The sequence below is a fragment of the Canis lupus genome, chromosome 37 (assembly GCF_011100685.1).
Source record: "Canis lupus familiaris isolate Mischka breed German Shepherd chromosome 37, alternate assembly UU_Cfam_GSD_1.0, whole genome shotgun sequence".
In the NCBI taxonomy this organism is placed as follows: domain Eukaryota; kingdom Metazoa; phylum Chordata; class Mammalia; order Carnivora; family Canidae; genus Canis; species Canis lupus.
The window spans coordinates 14,168,874-14,188,372 of NC_049258.1; the positions used below are offsets into that span (position 1 = coordinate 14,168,874).

General features: G+C 48.2%; 1 protein-coding gene and 1 long non-coding RNA gene across 5 annotated transcripts in view; one reads left to right on the forward strand and one right to left on the reverse strand.

The window, feature by feature from the left end:
* Positions 1-19,499, forward strand: part of NRP2 (neuropilin 2) — a 115,155-nt gene that overhangs the window by 17,922 nt on the left and 77,734 nt on the right. For all 4 annotated transcript variants that reach the window (XM_038585499.1, XM_038585500.1, XM_038585497.1 and 1 more), the window contains exon 3: positions 16,400-16,581. In XM_038585499.1, the coding sequence (XP_038441427.1) occupies positions 16,400-16,581 (182 nt within the window). The remainder of the gene's footprint in view (positions 1-16,399; positions 16,582-19,499) is intronic.
* LOC119867942 lies at positions 13,179-14,636 on the reverse strand. The gene is made up of 2 exons (XR_005385271.1): positions 14,478-14,636; positions 13,179-13,224 (listed from the first exon to the last, which is right to left on the reverse strand). It is a non-coding gene; the product is annotated as an uncharacterized LOC119867942 (long non-coding RNA).

Here is a 19,499-nt window from a genome sequence, read left to right on the forward strand (position 1 = left end):
AGACACCCAGACACCCAGACACAGGCCCTTGGCTCTCCAGTCCTTGCGATCCGACAACGCACAGGTGGAGCCCGTTGAAGAATAAAACCCCAGACAGACCTTTCCCTCCTTAACGGCCGCTCGTTCATTTTGTTGCCCGAGAGCCTGCTGTCAGCTGGGAAACTTTCGCTCGGGCCCGGCCTGAGCCACGGCCTCGTGCGGGGCTCCTCGACACCCCTCGACTCCCCGCGACGCCCCCCGCGGGCTGCGAGCGGGCCTCCGCACCCCCAGCTCCCGCCGCTGCTCCGAAACCCCTGCCACCTCCCAGGGACGCAGGGGCAGGGCTCAGGGCCACCTGAGCAACAGGGCGAAGCCCCCGGGCCCTGCTGCGGCGGGGCTGCTCCTGCTCCCCACCTGCGTCACGGCGCTAGGGTGCCCGGTGGCTCAGGTCATGATCGCAGGTGTGACGAACACCCACAGCCACACTTGAATCTTTTCCCGCTTCTGAAATTGAAGATACGTCCGTGTTGTTAAGAACAGCCGCCTGCGTATGACACACAGCTTATTCACGAGTCCTCAAACAGGCATCCCCCGCCCCCCCAACCCTGGAGGCCCAAGTAAAACCAAAACCCAGAGTCTGGGCCCTGTTAAGAATTGGTCATTCCCAGATGGGTGTCTTGGAAAACGTGCTTCACAAAGTGCACAAACCACTAGGAAGACTAAAAGAACAGTTCTTGGGCTAAAATATGCACATGAAGTTGATACGAATGATTTTATGTGTGCATTCAGTGCAGCGTCATCTCGTTCACCACGAGGCACGGAAAAACCGCGCTCCATCCAAGTGAAATTTTTAGATACCCAGACCTACTCCTTTAGAGTTCCAAAGTCCTTTTTTGAACAGATTTCTTTTTTTTTTTTTTAAGATTTAATTTATTTATTCATGAGAGGCAGAGAGAGAGGGGCAGAGACACAGGCAGAGGGAGAAGCAGGCTCCAGGCAGGGAACCCCATGTGGGACTCGATCCGGAGACCCCGGGGTCATGCCCTGAGCTAAAGGCAGACACTCAACCACTGAGCCACCCAGGAGTCCCTTAGGTTCAGGGATCAAGTCTCACATCTGGCTCCCTGCGAGGAGCCTGCTTCTCCCTCTGCCAGTGTCTCCGCCTCCCTGTCTGTGTCTCTCATGAATAAATAAATAAATAAAATCTTAAAAAAAAAAAAAACATTCTAAATCATGCGCCATACTTCCTTGTCTTCTTAAAACCAATGCTGAGGGGAGTCAACTTTTCCTTGATGATTCAGGCTCTAATTTTAAACTTCGCTTTTGGTGACTAAGACCGGTTGATAATCCTGTTTGGATCAGAGAGGTTGAGAGTGGAGTTTTTGTTCACCTTTTAAACTTCCAGGCCTCAGTTTCCTTACCTGCAAAACTGATAATAAGTACTTTGCAAGATTGCTGTTTGTTTATGTGGATACACATGATCAATTAGCAACCACATTAGCATCTTTGTCCTTTGTCTTGGGAAAGTTTGCATTGTGATTTTGGTTTGTTTTTTTTTTTAAGATTTTATTAATTTATTAGAGAGAGAAAGCATGTGTACGAGTGGGGGGAGGGGCAGAGGGAGAAGCAGACTCCCTGATAAGCAGGGAGCCCATGCAGGGCTTGATCCCAGGACCCTGAGATCATGACCTGAGTTGAAGGCAGAGGCTTAACCACTGAGCCACCCAGGCACCCCAAGTTTGGGACTTCTTTCTAGCAGTACTCTTGCTGTCACTTCCTGTTAGGTGTATGCCTGCCTCCTGGAGCCTTCCTCTTCTGATTTGTTTTAAACCTTTATTGTGTTGCATGGACTTCGCTTCAGGAGGTCTTGCTGTCCATTAGGAAATTATGGATCTGGGGTGTCGGCTCCCAAACCAATGTGATCCCAGGGCCACCATGTCGGCTCAGCCAAGCTCATGGCACACCAGGCACGGGGTGTGTGGGGGGTGGGGCACACCCCCAGGGACAGAGTGGAAAGAGCATCGGTGCACGGAGTCCCTGGCATTAATTGAGGTACTCAAGGTCTTTTCTTCTGAAACCATCCCCCCAAAGCCCACCCATGTTCTAGATATTGAAGGTTTAGGGATATTTGGCCTCTAGCTAAGTGTCCTAGATAAACAAAGTGCTCTTGTATTTATGGCCAGAGGAGCTCCCTAAATCTTAGAAGATGTGTCTATTTCTCCCAGAGTAGGGGATGATATCTTAGAGAGGTAACAGCTTCCCAGGTTGGTAAAATGACCACCGTCAATAGAGGGAACAGACCGGACCTCAATAATCTAGCCCCTCCCCATCCAACGAACAGTGAGCATCCTCCATTTCAGTCAAACAGCCCAACACCACCTTGTACCTGCATGAAATCCTCTGAGTACCCAGTGCTTGGACCCTCCTCCCTCGCCCCTCCATAATGACCAGCTGCATACTCTGCTCCCTTCTGTTTCCTTGATTCTTCTGTTTCTCTTCTGTGGGTCCCAATGCCGAACTCCCAGGGCATTGTGTATTGCCTTGATTTGCTGGCTTGCCTTTAGTTCATGTGTGGTCAGTGTTGTGTTCTGAGCGTGCAAATTCTCTAAGGGCATGGACTACATATTTCATTTCTATACCCCCAGGGCACCTGGTCTTAGAGTACTAAGCAGGTGCATGCACGTGATTGTTTCAGTGATATTTTTACATTTGAGATGCCAGGACATAGGTCACATGGCATGAACCTGCACTGGAAGCAGACACAGCTGTCTTCCCTATTCATCCATCTTGTGATATGATATAATGACAGCAAGAGGGTGAGACAGGCTTGTGGAAGTCCCGAAGCTCTCTGTGACTTGGCCTTTCACCAACAAAATGGCAATGGACCACGCATTCATTCATAATTACTAAACACCTACTGTGTGCTACCCGTGATGATGGTATTGGGAATACAGTGGTGAGTAAATTCCTTGTCTTCATGGAACTAGGAGTTTGGCAGCAAGTTAAAAATATGGTTATTGGGGCATCTGGGTAGCTCAATCAGTTAAGCATCTGACTCTTGATTTCGGCTCAGGTCGTAATCTCAGGATCCTGAGATCAAGCCCTGTGTTGGGCTCCTCACTGAGCATGGAGCCTGCCTAAGATTCTTTCTCTCTCCCTCTCCTCTCCCCGCCCCCATATTCACACACACTTTCTCTCTAAAAAAGTAAAATAAAATACAAAAATGTTAAAAATACATGGTTATTGATGATAAAGCTACCATATCTAGAGCATCACCTCCGAGCCCAGCACTTTGCTAAGTGCTTCACATATATCATCTCATTGATCCTGGAATCAGAAAAATGCAAAGTCATTGTTACTCTTCCCGTTTTGCAGATGAAGAAACTTGGCCTTCAGAAATAACTTCTGGCCCCAGGTCCCACTCGTAGAAATGGCAGAGAAGAGATTTGAAGCCAGAATGCCCTCCTTTGCAACCTGTACTCTTTACTCTTGTGCTCTGTGGCCTCCCCCGGCACTGTGCATGCCAACCGGGGATCTAACATGGGCATGTTATGTGAGCCCACAGCACGGAGATTGAGCCTAGGCTGGGGAGATCAAGGAAGGCTTCCTGGAAGAAGTGATGCCTGAATCAATCCCAAAGAAGTTAGCCAGACAGGGGGAGTATATATCTCTGGTGGTCCAGGTGGAGAGCATCACATCAAAGGCAAGGAAGGAGAAATAATTTGATGTCTTAGGGAACCACAGTAATTGAAAGGCCATCCTTGTGACTTGCTGATCAACAAAAGTTCTTTTCAGTGAAGAGGTACCTGAGCCATGCTATTGAATTTTGTTTCCTGGCCAGGCGACTTCACCATCTTAGAGAGGGGCTGTAGTCAGGAAGCAGGAAAGACTAGGATTTTAAGGACTCTTTGCTGCAACCACCCTCTCTGACCAGGGTCTCTACAATTTCGTATCCTATGTCCAGGGACAAACCCCATCCCACTGCCACCAGGGGAGGTGAATGCCTGAACTTGGGCCTGGAAAAATCCAGGTAACACTGGATTAACCTCCACCTGTCAGTTTATTCCTTCCTACACAGGACCCTCTCTCTGAACACATGTTTCTTTCCTAAGACTAGAGAGCAGGAGGCCACATTGCCCACGTGGAGGGGTGGCTTCAGCTGGTGTCCACTGAGCCTCTGAAAATTGAAGTAGAGTGTAAGTTCTTGGTTCTAGAGAGTGTCATGCACTCAGGAGAGAGCCTCAGGTTGATTACTCATGACATTATTATAGATTTACTGCCTGCCCAACCACAGAAATATTCTGATTCCCCCAAGGAACCGATGAGCAGCAATATTTTTCTGTATTGCAACGACCCTGCTAATGACAGAAACAGATCCCCCTGCAGGTACTTGGTACAATAAAGTGGAACAGTCCTACGGACTCCAGCTCAGCTGGCAGCCGACCCCAGCTCACCAACCTTGACCAAGGACTCCACCCAGCAACTTAGCTTGCTGAACAAGTGGGAAAAAACATCACAGATTGTTCTCCTCCTCCTACCAAGGTTAAAGAGCGGTTGGGACAACGGTTATTTTTGGCAGTTTGTTTTTAAATCTGCGATGTTGCAATCGCAACTCTCCAAATGCAAGCTTTGCTGTGGATGTCCTTCTTAACAATGCATTTTATCTCCTGATTGAGAAAATCACTTGAGGTTTTCTAATACACAATCTCACTTGTTCTGCCTCTCAAGCCTGGCACCTTCTCTGAACCTGGAGGTCCCAGAGGGCCAGCATCTTACCCCATGTAACTGTGTGTAATTCTCCCAGCTAATTACGCTGGGTGAGAGTCTGTCTTCTGAAATTCAGTGGGAGTTCAGGGTGTGGAGGGTATAAAGAAGAGAAGGAAAGAGGCCAAGTAAAGAAATTAGATTTTTCTTAAAAAGAGATTTGTGTATTTTCCTATAGTCATGAGTCCTATAGAAAATAATATATGCTCTTTGTTTTGTCCTTTGTAACAGCAGGGGGATTGAAACCTTTGGATTAAGAGAAACTCAATAGATAATTTAATTCCATTCATCTACTTCTGCCTGGATAAATCATCCCAGAAAAAAATATATACATATTAGCTGCCCTTGTCTTTCCTTCCAGAAAGGAGCTTCCATAATCGACCTTCATTATAAGACCTAGGGCCTCACAACTCATCTCAGTGATTGCAGAGTAGATGGTTGTATTTAATTTACATAATCAGCATTTTCTTTTTCCTAGAAGGAAAATCCCTGAAAAATGTTAGCTGGGTCAGAATAAAATTTTTAAAAAGAAGAAGAGAGAAAAACATGTGAACTGGGCTTAGGTTTGGGAAGCTACCAAGGACTTCACATGATGAAAGAAATCCACATGATTTTTTATGCTTTTTTTCCTACCTTTGGTATCCAAGCATCTTGGCAGTCCTTCTCTCTCTGTAGTTATATATATATTTATATATAGGTACTCCTAGGTACTCCTGTTATTCCCATTTAACAGGTAGGTACAGTATGAGAGAGATCTCCCATCTGGGAGATGGTAGTGGTAGGGCTGGGATTTGAAGCCCGCCACCCAAAGCTGCCTTTATATACCTGTGTCCATGTACCTAGAGTTGTCACCCACTGTCCCCATGCTCAGGTATTTGAGGCCTCTGATTCCCTTAGACATCCCTTAGATATCCTTGACAAGTCTTTTCTTTTCCTCTTCGGTTTCTTACCCCTTTTCTTCGCCTCTTCCTGCCATGCGGTCACCTCCGGATGCCAGCAGGGCAGTCAAGGAGAGAGAGATCTTTCTGTGACTCTCCATCGATAGTCTCCGACTGCCTCCCTGTCATCCGCCCCCTACTCCCCAGTCCCCTCCGGCCCCCCTCGCCATCCTCTTCACATTCCCTGCCATCCCCCCACCGCCTCACTCTGCAGCTGGAATCTGAAGATGTGAGGGCCAGTAATAGAGTGTCAGCGGAAGTAATTGATTCCTCACACACACAGAATTCTCCTGCCTTCAGTGTCAATGGAGCTGAACCAGAGTCTTGGAGGTGAGCGAGACATGTAAACAGTCCATGGCTGAGCTGTCAGGGCGAAGCTAGACACGCCAGAGAGTGAGCGAGAGGGAGAACGGTGGAACAAATAATTGTTTTATTGGGAAGGAGAGGAGTAAATAATATTTCAGCCCGGGAATTGGCAGTTTGAAAGAGATGGTTGAGAGCAAGGAGCAGAAGGCATCGTGATGCAGGTTTTAATGGAAGAGTTTTTCTTTGTCTCAAGGTAGGAGGTTTCGTCCTCACCCTGCCCCCCCTTCTCCCATTATCATCATTATTATCATTAAAATAATTACCGTAACAATTACGGTTGATGAGACCTCGAGTTTATAGAGAGCACCTTTCATCTAAAAGTTCAAAGTGATTTATCTATGTGTCATCCCTTTGAGAGTGGTAGGAGGGTAAGAAAGTTTTTTTTTCTTTTCTTTTTTTTTTTTTTTTTTGGTCTTATCTGCTGGGAAACTGAGGTCCAAGCAGATGGGTGATTCGGCCTAAGCCTTGGGGCAGGCAGCTGGGTCAAGTGCTGGGTTACTGACAGCCCTTGCCCACCAGGGCCCTGACACTTGTGTGGCCCTCACAGCTCCTCCCTGGCACTAGTGCTCCCTCCCGGGAGGCCAGGGGCCTGGGGGCCCTGCAGTCCGCTAGCTGTGCAGCCCGGCAGCCAGCAGCTCCATGCACAGAGCAAGCAGTCTGCGATGCTGTGAGGTGTAGAGAGGTCCTTCGGGGTCTGACTCCCACTGCTCCCATCCTGCTAGGAGACTTCCTGCAATCTGGTTCCCTTTCTTGTAGAAGCTGCTGTCCTTCCCAGACCTATTTCTTCTAGTCTTATGCAACCTCTAGCCAAGAGAAGCCCATATTCCCGAACATTCGCTGCTTCCACCCCCGACACACGCTGGCCACTTCTTTCAGAACCCAGGGCCACTTCTGCGCCGGGGAGAGGCAGGTGCCCTAAGATGCCCTGGGTGGGCCAGGCCGCTTTGGCTCCCAGTGCTCACACGGCGCCCGCACCGCCCCGCCGTCGAGGAAAGCAGTCACCCAGCAGTGGCTGGAGAGGGAAGCCGTTCCAGCCGACGGGCCCCTGAGTGCTGTATTCAGAATCTCCACCCCGGCGTGGCAGCGGCCCTTCCCGCCTGGACATTAGTGCAGGCCCATCACCTCCACACCAAGGTGCTTTTTGCACGATTCTGATAAATCGGCCCCTGAAGCCAGGAGAAGCTCTGAGCTCTGTAAGCTGCAGCTTGCAGTGAATGAAATCCAAGGACAAGGGCCCATCACCCCAGCCCCGTACTCCCAGACTGTCCCCTGCTAGGATTTCTGCGTGGTACATTTTTCAGGCAAGTTTTGTATTTTCTACGTTTTGTTACTGAGGCTGATTGCCAGCAGAAGGGGACAGAAAAACGATTGGGAGCCTAAACCCCTAGAAAAACATTTTTCCGATACAGTGATTGATTCCCTGGTGCCTCGTATGCCTCATTCCCAGCAGGCTCCCATTTTTCGGACAGATGGGAAGGTTATGATTTGCTCTCACAATTAGACCCTCTGGGAGCCAGGGTTAGCGAGCGCCCGTTCCAGAGGGAACCGTTCGCCCGGCCAAGTGCGGGGCTGCTGCCAGCACACCAGGCCCTGGGATGGTGTACTCCGATTTCCCCTTAGTGGATCGCTTTCTGCCCCTTCCAACCAGCCCCGGGAGGCACAGAGGCATGGTTCCTGTTCCCATTTATGAGATGAGGCAAACCGAGGCATGCAAGCTTGATTGACCCCGGCCAGTCTGGCCTTGTTGGGTGGGGCTCACCTTCACATCCCAGTGCCAGCCTGCTGGAGAACAGACATAAAATACGGGTTACTCTCGCCTACCTCCTGCCCCGGTGTCCCTTGCTAACAAGGGGCCCTTTGAGCCAACTGCAGAGAGTGAGGATTTTATAGACGTGTACAGCAGACAGGAAAAAGACCCAACCTTCACGCTGAAAACAGCCCGCCCAGTAGCCTTAAACTTCACATTGGCCCTGGTTGCCTAGAAAATCATTCCTTACATAAGCAAACACGTTCCATCCAAGGCGGCCTCCAGCGCGCTCGCTGGTCCAGGAGTGGACCGGATCCGTGGCCATCCAGCCCCAAGAATGCGCCTTGCTGGGGAGCCAGGTCAGTGGGGGAAGCGGCGTCCAGCTAGGGGGCCGGGGAGAAGTGCTGGAGGCTTTGTTGAGTGCCCTTCATTCTCTGCAAGTTCATCCACAGCGAGACTTCTCAGACCCCCTGTCTGGAGCGGCCTCCTTCCTCACGTCGTGCGGCGTTCTTGGCAGCCTGCTCCATCAGGAACAATGAGATCGGCAGGGCCCTCTCCATCATCCCAGGGCTTCTGCAGGAAAACAACCAGCAATTATAAATAGATGTTATTTGTATTTCCATTTTCTTGCCTTCAAGGTTTTTTGGAATAATTCCTTCGGTTTGTTTTGGGTTATTTTCTTCGCATACTTCCTTTGCTGGGTGGTCAGATTTCCTCCTTTCTGAAGAGCTGCGATGACCCTGGCAGGGGCGGGGATTGCGGCTAGGCTCCAGATACCAGCGGTTGGTGGCGGGAAGAAATGAAGGAAGAAAAGGAAACTGCCTTCAGTCACTATTAAAAAAAAGCAGTGGCACCAACATGGATACACAAACAGATGCGGAGTCTTGGCTCCGTTGCAGTCCTTGCGGTTATTTAACAAGTAATAACAATAACAACAGGAATAATAGTAACAATGACTAACATTTATTTATTGAATACTTCCTATGTGCCAGGCGCTGCACTGAGGTGTTGACATGCATTAACTCCCCACACTGAAGGGGGTCCAGTACGTAGTTCAGGGCCCACGAAGCGGTGGGAGTAGGGGTGGGGGCGGCGGGGCAGGGGCAGGGGGCGAGAAGGCACAGATTGTTCTGAATCCGGCGTGGCAGGCTGGTTCCAGAGCCAGGGCTCAGAAACATAAGATGGAAAGGGAATCCCCAAAACGCAAGTGATTGAACTACTATTGATGGATTTGTACAGGGGGAGGATTTTTAGAAACCACCGTCCCTAGCATTGAGGTTGGGGAGGGCATCGAGACTGTCTAACTTTGTGGCTTTTCATTCCTTCTTCACGTGTTCAGTTCATGTGGAGGTAACCCTTCTCTCCCCCAAGTCTGCCACCCTGCTTTGTAAAAACACGAGTAATAGGAAAAATAGCGAGCGTCTCCCAGTGACTTTCATGGGCATCTAGCACTCTCCTGGGCTCGTATGTATTTTTGCAGTCCTTCCACCAATCCTACAGGTGGGGCCCCTTATTATTTGCATTTTATAGGTAAAAGAACTGAGACTCAGAGAGGTTCGATGCCTTGCCTGCACTCATGCCACTAACGAGTGCTGGAAACAGCTGGATCTGCCTGCAAAGCCCGTGCGCCACACTTCTCAGCACACACACGCACATATAGACAGATATGTTTCTGTATAACAGTAATTTAAGATTTTTGTGTGTGTGTCACAGACCTAGGAAAATGTGCATCTACACAATCGCAAAAATTTCTGCGTGTGACTATAGGGGTCCCCTCACCTACTGAAATTCATCTGTGGACCCTACTGGAAATCCAGACGTTTAGGAATATGTGCTCTAGATGATACTGTAAGAGCTTATAAATACACAGGATACTGTTTTCTCACTCGATGGACCATATGTTCACATATGGGCATATATGTGCTTATAAAAATACTTCACTTGCAAACATTAATATGTTATCCCATCTGAACACTTAAAAGCTAAATTTCAACAGGGTGAATCTTGAAACCATGAATTCCAAATCTGCTCACTGCTTCTATTGGTGATTTGTCTATTAATTTTGGCAAGTCTTATAGGCTTTGTTTAAACAAAACAGCTAAATAAAAAAGAGCAAGATTCTGGTAAGTCTCTAACGGAAACCAAGCAGTTTCTTTACGCCCGGTACCTTCTAATGCTATTGTGCTTTGGCGGTCGGATGTTCTGATAGGATGGTGGTGAGGCCTATATGCCCAGGAGTGAGACCACCTGGGTCTGAAGCCCGCCTCTGACCTGTCCTTCTCACGGGACTTTAGGCAGGTCATTTAGACTCTTGGAACCCCAGTTTCTGCATCTGTAAATGGGTGGGAGCCTAACAGGGCGTGGCGTGTATTCAATGAGGACTAAACGAAGTAATATCTAAACGGGGGTCTAGCCTATAACAAATGCTCAGTAGATGATTGATATTTCTTCTCACTGATATTCCTGGGAATGTTCCAAGTTCTCAAATGGATGGCCCCAATGAAAGGGAGAAATTCAAGAAAATGAAATTTGTTTCTTAAAAGACCTGATCTGATCTGATCTGATTCCTCCATAAAGGCTGGATTTCACTATTGAGCCAGAGATCAGGTGACCTGGCTTTGGGCTTGACTGGACCAGAGACTTTGGCCTCGTGCAGACCTGCCCGCAGCCCCTTTGTGTCGCAGGCAGCTTCTTCATGGGGAAGTTGTACATGACAGTGTTGTTTTTTCCTCCTATTTTCCCTGCAGGTTTTAATGTAAGGATTAATAAGACAGTGTGTGTAGATGTCTTTGAGCTTCCCGGAAGAAAGGCACTCCAGGAGGTGGTAAATTCTCTGGCCTCCATAATCTACTCATGAAATATGGAACTTTGAAAGTGTGAGAAAAATCTCAAATCACTTTGACAGCATTTTAATTATAGTTGATTTGTTTGCCGCTAATAGTGAAAATGCTGTCAGCATGATTTGAGATGTTTCTTCCACTCAAAATGTTATATTTCATGTTTTCGAGTCATGAGGCAACATTTCGGTTTCCAGATAAAACCAGAATAGCTCAGTGAATGCGCTGGATCACAAAGGCAAAGGGTATAAAATGGACCAAATGTATCCAACCCCTTGGGAAACATCATCACAGAGGAAATTATTCCTGGACTTACCAACCGCGAGCCCCTCGTTCATTTACTCGCGCCACAAAACATAGTGAGCCCTGGGCTGTGCCGGGCACCATGCAGGTGCTACCAATTCAGCAGCAAAAAGGCGAGGTCCTTGCCCTCGTGGTGCTTGCTGTGTAGTGAGGACACAGATTCCAAACAGATAAACACGTATATTGACCTTTTGCAGATTATAACGCTATATAAAGGCGGTAAGAGGATGGCGTGGCGGAGAATGAGGGCATGCCGTCTGAAATAGGGTGGTCAAGACAGGCTTCTCTGAGGAGGTGACATTTGCACATAGAAAAAGGAGATGGCATCAGCCACCGAAGAAGGTAACAGAGTATCACAGGCAGAGGGAAGAGCAAGTGCAAAGGCCCAGTGGCCGGAAAGAGCTCGCCATGCGCAAAGCGCGAGGTCTTAAAAATTTATGACACGGTAGCATAAAAGGAGACATTGATTGGTTGGCCAAGGTTATGGCTTCGGGACTTGGGTGGTGATGTGTAGACCCAAGTATCATCAAATGGGCACAGCACTCTTCCCCAGTGTACCCAAGTACTCCACCTGTGACAGAGAAATCTCTTCACAAGCAGTTCTAAGCGCATCCCTCCAGGTGGACCCTGGCAGGGGCCGGACACCATCTGGCCATTTAAGAAGGGCCTCGGCGTAGTGGATCCTCTAGCACAGGCTCTGTTGTCTAACCCAGCCTTCGGGGCCTGCTGGGAAGTGTCAAGCGTGGATAGAGTTATGGAAACTAGAAAGCCTCTTTTCATGTTTGCCTAGTGATGAGAGGAAGAGATGAGACTGTTGCTTTTTCATACCTCTCCCGTGGACTCTGAAAATTAATTCCACCGTCAAGATTCCCACGCCCCAAATGTGGGTTTGGGGAGAGAAATTAAGACTTTGAAGTCGAGGAAGAACGTACAGAAAGCGTTCTCTAGACAAATGCTCGACATGCAGATGTCGGAATCTGTGAGGAGAAAAGTAAAAAGGCACCCGGGAACCACTTTGGAGAGAAAAGGGAAAAAAAGGTAAGGAGTGGAAATGGCTACTTCAGCTTAGGAAAGTAAATAGATGAATAAAATAACAAAAGGTAGTGTTAAAGCTTGGAAGGAATTTTTTTCATTTGAGGGAGATTATGAATAATGAAATGCAAACACAGTACTTAGTATGTCCGTTAGCTGGTTTATGTTTTCTTCCAGAAAATGCATAATGTGTTCCAAGAGGACCGGCTTTGTAGGTTATCCTCCTTGACTGTGGTTGGGGTGAGCCTCGAGGTTGGACCCCAGATTCCTTCACCAAACAAATGCTGGCTCTCAGGCGCTAGATGAGGGCCGTGTTTATTCCAAGGCCACAAACTTCCTAATCTCCTGCAAGCTCTTCCAAATGAACCTGACAGCACTGAAATTTCTAAGGAGATTTACGCCAGCTGTAGCAAATCCCTAATAATAAAAAAGTTCCCCAAATGAGTCAGTCACACAGGACGTAAATGAGACATTCTGTGGGAAGTGAGCGTGTCATTTGGTGTGTGCCCTTTATAGGAGAAGGCCAGCCAGAGGCCCAGCTTGTCCACACGGCGGAGCCCGGGCACTGGAGGGAGGGGGGTTCATCACCCAGTGGGGACTCTGTGCCCCTTTCCCTTCAAGCAAACCTGATGGGAAAATCCAGTTTCTCTGAGAAGTTTCAGTGAGGGCTGATTATTTGCTTCACAAAAGGATTCACCGAAATCCTTTTAAATAACAAGGTCAGAGAGAAAATTTATAATACGATTGATGTATATGAACCTTTTTCAAAAATGCATCCCTTCACTGTATGTGTAGGTAAGTATGTAAAGATGTGTTTTTTTTTTTTTAAGATTTTATTTATTTATTCATGAGAGACACAGAGACAGAGAGGCAGAGACAGAAGCAGGCTCCATGCAGGGAGCCCAACATGGGACTCGATCCCGGGACCCCAGGATCACGCCCTGGGCTGAAGACAGCGTTAAACCGCTGAGCCACCTAGGCTGCCCCTGTAAAGATGTATTTGTAGCTGCCAGCATGACAAGAAAAAAGGATTTGGGGTCATTATATCCACTGAGTAAATTGAGGCAAGCTTACAGCTATGGCATTTGCTGGGGAGCCCTGCTTCATCGCTGATTTTGTTAATCCCCTAAATTACTCCATGCATGATTAGGCAACCAGATAGAACCTCCCCTTCTGGTCATCCAGCCATTGGGATGTCTGGGCGTCTTTTTGTCCTTTCCGGAGAAATTGGCAACACAGACTGGAGATATCTGGTTATCTTTAAAAAAAAAAAAGAAAAAATGTTTAAGTAGTTACTGAATGTGGGCCACGACCCCTGGCACTGTTTTAGGTGCCCCAACACTGTGAGTTATTTAGTCCTCAGGACAGTTCTGTGAGACGGATGGTGACGATGAGGATGGTACTTACGCTTTCATCTGCTACATTCTCAGCTCTCCTACTTTGAAAAAAAATTCTTTTTTTAGTCTTTTTTTTTTCTTTTATTTTATGGCGTATTTTATGTGTTGTTGAAGTATGGTTGACATACAAGGTTATATTAGTTTCAGGTGTGTGACATAGTGATTTGACAATTGGATACATTCCGCAATGCTCACCACGACGGTGCAGTTACCATCTGTCACGGTGAAAAAAAAAATTCTTTTTTTTTTTTTTTTTTTTTTGAAAAAAAAAAAAATTCTTAATGGAAGCAGCTTTATTTTATATATTTGTGGCTTATTAAGAAATGCAAGATCATTGTAAGTGATTCAGAGAATAGGAAAGAACAAAGAAGGAAGTAGAAATTTCCAGTTTCTACCACCTGTATATCTCAGTACTGTTAACATTTTAGTATGTAGTCTTTCAGACTTTTTTGTTTGTGTATGCAAGAATGTATGTATGTATATGTATTTTAACACATTTTTTAAAAATCTATTTTTTAAACTATCAGGATATATATCATGGCCATTTTTCCCATAAAAACAAAATATCTAGACCTATAGCACTCCCTATCTACTTCAGTGGTGGAATATTCCATTTTATAAATATACCAAAATTGATTTACCCACCTCCATTGTTGGACATTTAGATATGCTGTTTATAAAAAAAAAAAAGCATCTTTTCACTTTTCTTAATTTAAATTCTATCTATGCTTTTTAAATTATATCTACGCTCACCAAGATGCATATACATCTTGCACAATTACCTGATTATTAGGAAAAATTCCTAGCAGTGGAATTGCTGGATTAAAGGATTTGTCACATTTCTGCCAAAATGCGCTCCAAAATGTTTTAACAGATGTTTATTCCACTTACACTGTACCTCGATGCGCTTGCTCTATCGCTTCGCCTCAGAAATGGGTATGAGAATAAAACAAATCACTGTTAACCAAACACTACCTACCAGGCTGAGCACTGACACTATATAGATTATGTTGGTCACTTAAATCTCACAACAACCCTAGGAGAAAGGTTCTAATATCCCTATTTTACTATCATTTTCCCCATTGCCAAGGATCAGAAAGGTTGAGTAACTTACCTGAGGTCACCCAGCTAATAAGGATCCAAATCCAGTTCTACTTTTGGCATTGGCCAGGGCATGGCAGGGGGTACAGGTGGGGGGATGGACGGGCTCCCCCATGCAGGTTCATAATTCATTACTCCCTGTGAACTGGCGAATGTGTGCTTACTGAACACAGCTGGCTTCTCAACAGTTGTGCACCCTGCATCACCATTACTCAGCCCAGAGTGATTGCCCAGGGTGCTTACCCCAGTGTGGAAATACTAAGGAGGGATTTTCCAGAAGGTTTGGGGAATTTCCTTTGAGAACAAACTAAGTGTCTTTTCACTTTGGTTTTTGGAAGTGAGGAAGCACACTTTTAAACTCGGCATCATCTCCCAAACTGAAATCACAGATCCCCCCCCAAACCTCCACTGCCTTTCTCAATCTGTGGCTGTGTCCCCAGAGCTCCTGAGGGGAAACCCTGCCATCTTGTCTTCTCCAGACTAACCAGCTTCTGTGATTCTTTGGACTGTAGGTTTCTAGGGCTCTGGGGTCTAAGATTGAACTAATCCCCGTCGGTTCCTTATACTTCCTTCACGGTCCTGTTTTTCATAAGTGGCTGCACAATCTGAAATATGGCTCCTGGGGGCTGTCGTGAGGCCTCGGGCTGCTCTGGCTCAAATAAGCCACTTCTGCAGGCAGCCAGCTCTCACAGACCCGGTGTGTGTGGCAGGAGCCTGCAGGCACATCCCAGGCCCCTCTCTTTACCCCAAAGAGAGACATTTCTTACATGTTGTTTTAACAGGTTGATGCAAAATAAATAAACAGGGAGGGAGAAGGAAATGGATGCTTGTCGGTAAATAGTGGCACAGTGACCAGCAATTTGCAGGGAGGAAATTTGCAGGGAGGAAAGGACCTCAGCAGCTGAGACAGCGGGAGTCCCTGGGAGCCCAGAGAAGGAGCCCAGAGGTGCACAGGGAAGACTGCCCGAGCACCACCAAGGCTCAAAATGTGTGCCTGTGCAGATTGGCATCCCGTGAACCAAGCCAAGGATGTCTGTCTTTGACTTGTCTTCCCCAACCTGGGGCCGGGTTGATCCTGTTTGAAATGAGCTCAAGCCTGAGCGCAGGGCCGAACCTGCCTCTTGCTGAGGCTAAGAGTTCTGTGCTCATAGACGCTGGGTCCCCGGGGACTCACCCCCCTGCTTTTGGAGAAAGGTTTTTATTGCCTTATCTAATATGATGCTGATTCCTTTTAAAAACGTGTTGTTGACTAGACACTGCTGCTGATGGGAGCTTTGCAGAGTCATCTCCAGGAGAGAGGGGGCCTGAGCATGGAAGTCTTTGTCACTAACAATTAAAGATAAGGGAAGAGGGGATGACCCAGGAGGAAACTGAAACACGGGGGAGGGGGAGGGGAGTAAGCAGATATCTCAGGAACGTCCCCAGTGTGCCCGGCTCGGGGCCTAGCACCTTACTTATATTTTTCATTTCATCTCCATCCCAGCCCTCTGAACTGGATATTTTTATCCTCATCTTACAGATGAAGAAATTGATCTCAGAGGGGTTAAGTAGCCTGCAGTGACGCAGAGCTAAGAAAAAAAGACTAAGATTCAGGGAGATCGTGGTGGACGTAAAAATGGTGCTATGGAAAGAAGGAAAAACACTTGCTCGGAGATCTTTGATAGAGGGGTGCTACCGCTCTTACGTGGGCAGGAGAGAAGGCCTTAAAATCTAGCCATCCACTGGGACACCCGTTCTCTCCGTGGCTTCAATAAGGCGATGCAGCTCCTAGATCTAGGGCGGCCGGTCTGTGCAAGCACACCGAGTCCCTTGTTTATCACTCGGAAACACCTGAGCATCCATCTAGAAAGGGCGGCCGGAGCGAGACGACGATCCCTTTCCTCTCCTGAGAGTGATCTTGGCTCATACGTGCCCCTTTGTACCGTCCTCACGTAGGTACGACTTCATCGAGATCCGGGATGGGGACAGTGAATCCGCAGACCTCCTGGGAAAGCACTGTGGGAACATCGCCCCCCCCACCATCATCTCCTCCGGCTCCGTGCTCTACATCAAGTTCACCTCCGACTACGCCCGGCAGGGGGCAGGCTTCTCTCTGCGCTACGAGATCTTCAAGACAGGTCAGTGCCATGGTCAGGGTCACGGTCAGGGTCACGGGCGGAGTGGGGCGCTGGGCATCCCCGGGAGGCCGCGCCGCCCTGGGTGCCGGCCGTGGGGCGCTGTGCAAGGGGATAGTTACGGGCGCAGGGATGCCCCCAGGGAGGCAGGCAGGGAGGCTTACAAACGTTTTCGGAGCTGGAACGGAGGCTCAGGGTGACCCGGCCATAGCCGGCGACAAAAAGCCAGTTTAACTCCTGCTGCGACCTGAGAGGGTGCATCGTCGCGAGGTTAGTGCTGGGTGCTGCCCACTGGGCAGACGGGCTTAGTTCGCGGCACCCAAAGAGGGCAGCGTCAAGTAAACCGAGAAACGCTTCTGCAAAGAAATTTATTTTTGTGTGTTTTTCAAATTCACAATCCTCTTCGTGGGAGAAAAGCAAAACTTCGTTGAGCTTCCCTCCTATTTACTCCATGGTTTAATGTCGCCTTTATCTGGAATTTCATGGGCAGAAGGACATAATCTTTTTTGGTGTTCAGAGTCTCTAAGATCTTACCTGTGGGGTCATACAGGAGCTTTTAAATTCAGATGTGGCCTGTAGGACGTCCCCGTGGCCGATCCATTTTACCACTTCCACCTGTTGAACGTCAACTTCCTAAACGCCAATGGAGCCGCCTCCTGAAAAGCAACCAAAAAGATAGGAAGAAAGACCACTGCCCTTCTTTTAAGTTGACTTCCTTGCTTTCCATGAGGCCCCCCCTTAGATGACTTTAGGCTCTGGGCATCCTTATTTCCATAACGGGAGTGAGCCAACCTTTATTCGCAAGGTGCTGGTCCAGTATCTACCCTTAAGCGCTCAGGCCGTGTGTCCTTCCCCTCAGTGTAACAGCTCCCTATCTTGAGGCTAAGCGAAGTGCCCCCTCCAGATCTCCCTTCGCCCCAGCCCACTCCCCCACCTACAGGCTCCTACCCCGTCTGCTGGTGTAGCCCCTCCGAGCCTGTGTTTTACAGCTTGTGGAGGGAGTCTGGTGCAAAGGGAGGCTGTCCGTCTTGTCATCGAGAGGCCCAAGTCAGGCGCCTACTGAGTTCAGTGTAAGGGGACCTATTCATATATATTTTCTTTTCACTAAACAGTTCTTGAAAGGAAGTGGTAGCTGCTGAAAGCACTTTTTATATCCACTCTGTCTAAATATTTGTCAGATTTGTCTGCCTGAGAGCAAGATGTAGAATCCAATGACGGGGCGGGCCAAGGAAACTGTATCAGGGCGTCATTAAGCCAGAGTGGGAGCACAGACCATCCCAGGGCACGGGTCCCAAGAAGGCCCATCTGCCATGGGTCATCATGCTCCCAACCACATGAGGTCATAGGGACTGACAATCTGTGTGTCCAGTGTCACGGGGGCTGGTGTGAGGCTCCTGAATACTTCGATCCATATTCCCTAGCGTCTTGCTCAAGATCCAGATCAGTCACCCCTGGAACATTCATCATGCCCTCTTCAACTGGGGAGCAATGGGGAGAGAGAAGGTAGAAAGGAGTAAAATACTAGAAGAGGACAAACAGATGTGTAAACCCTCACACATAACAGACGTACGTGGATGTCGTTGCATGAACATAGATCAATAGCTACATAAATTGAAAGGAAAACTATAATATGTGCCAGTGGGAGTCAGCACTAAGGAAGGGTATGATTAATGTGCTCTGGTGTTTTTTGTTTTTGTTTTTTTTTAAAGATTTTATTTATTCATGAGAGACACAGAGAGAGAGAGAGGCAGAGACACAGGCAGAGGGAGAGAAGCAGGCTCCATGCAGGGAGCCCGATGTGGGATTCAATCCCGGGTCTCCAGGATCACACCTTGGGCCAAAGGCAGGCGCTAAACCGCTGAGCCACCCAGGGATCCCAATGTGCTCTGGCTTTGAAAATGAGGGCTCTGCTGAGTGGACTTGGGTGGTCAGTTAGATAGCAAGGTCCCCAGTGCTAAAGCTGTCACTCGGCTCCACTGTGCTGACTGGGAAAGGAAAGCAGCTCCAAGCGGGGTCTTCCAGGGAGCTGGCCACGGGAAGTCACAACAAGGGTGAGCAGGACCACTAAAGCTCATCTGTTTGATGCTTCCCTTTTCACCAAGGATGGTGCCACATTCTCTGGAAAGCCACAGAAAGAGTGAATGCTAACCCTATCCATTATGCACCTTCGAAGGGATGAGGTTAAAAGTTAAAACGCACAAGAGGGTAGCATCATGGAGCGCTGCTGTCTTGAGGACAGCCAGTCTGGGGATGCCCAGACACAGGAGCGCCAGCCATGCCGTTGGCTTGGGCGTGGAGCAATGGGGCAGCCTACTTCAATTACTAGGATTGCCCAAGGAAAGAGGAAAGAGATTCTTGCGGTGGGAGAGAGAACCCCGCCAACAACAGCCAAATTTCTGGGGAACATAAGAGAGAAAATGGGAACCCAGTGGTCTTCTGGGGGGATGGCGCTGTCTCCTGCCATCATGCTTGTCCAAGAGAGCAGATCTTGGCATGAAAGCCAACCCTATATAAAACACATACGTGTGCAGGCTACAGAGTTCAACGCTGAGAAGTCTGGGAGGATGAGCATTTCTCCAGGTGCCCTCCTCTCCCTGCACCCACATTTCCACTATCGGAGTTCTGAAAGAAAATACACAAAGTTTACGTCACCCACAGAACATGAAAGAAATTCGTGAACATGCTGAAGAAATCCAAACAAACACAGCTACGTTTGCTAGTCAGATTCATAAAGAGAAGGGGGGGGACTGTAAACACAGATACACAAAATAACCGTACGGAGGACCGTGGAAGTCTGCAGCGGCACATTGCCCTGGCGAGCCCCGGCCTCGGAATGCCACCGACAGACACAAACCCTCAGTTCGGGTGTAGACAGAGGGGGGCAGGGGCGGGCGTGTGGCTGGGGTGGGAGGTTCATGTCT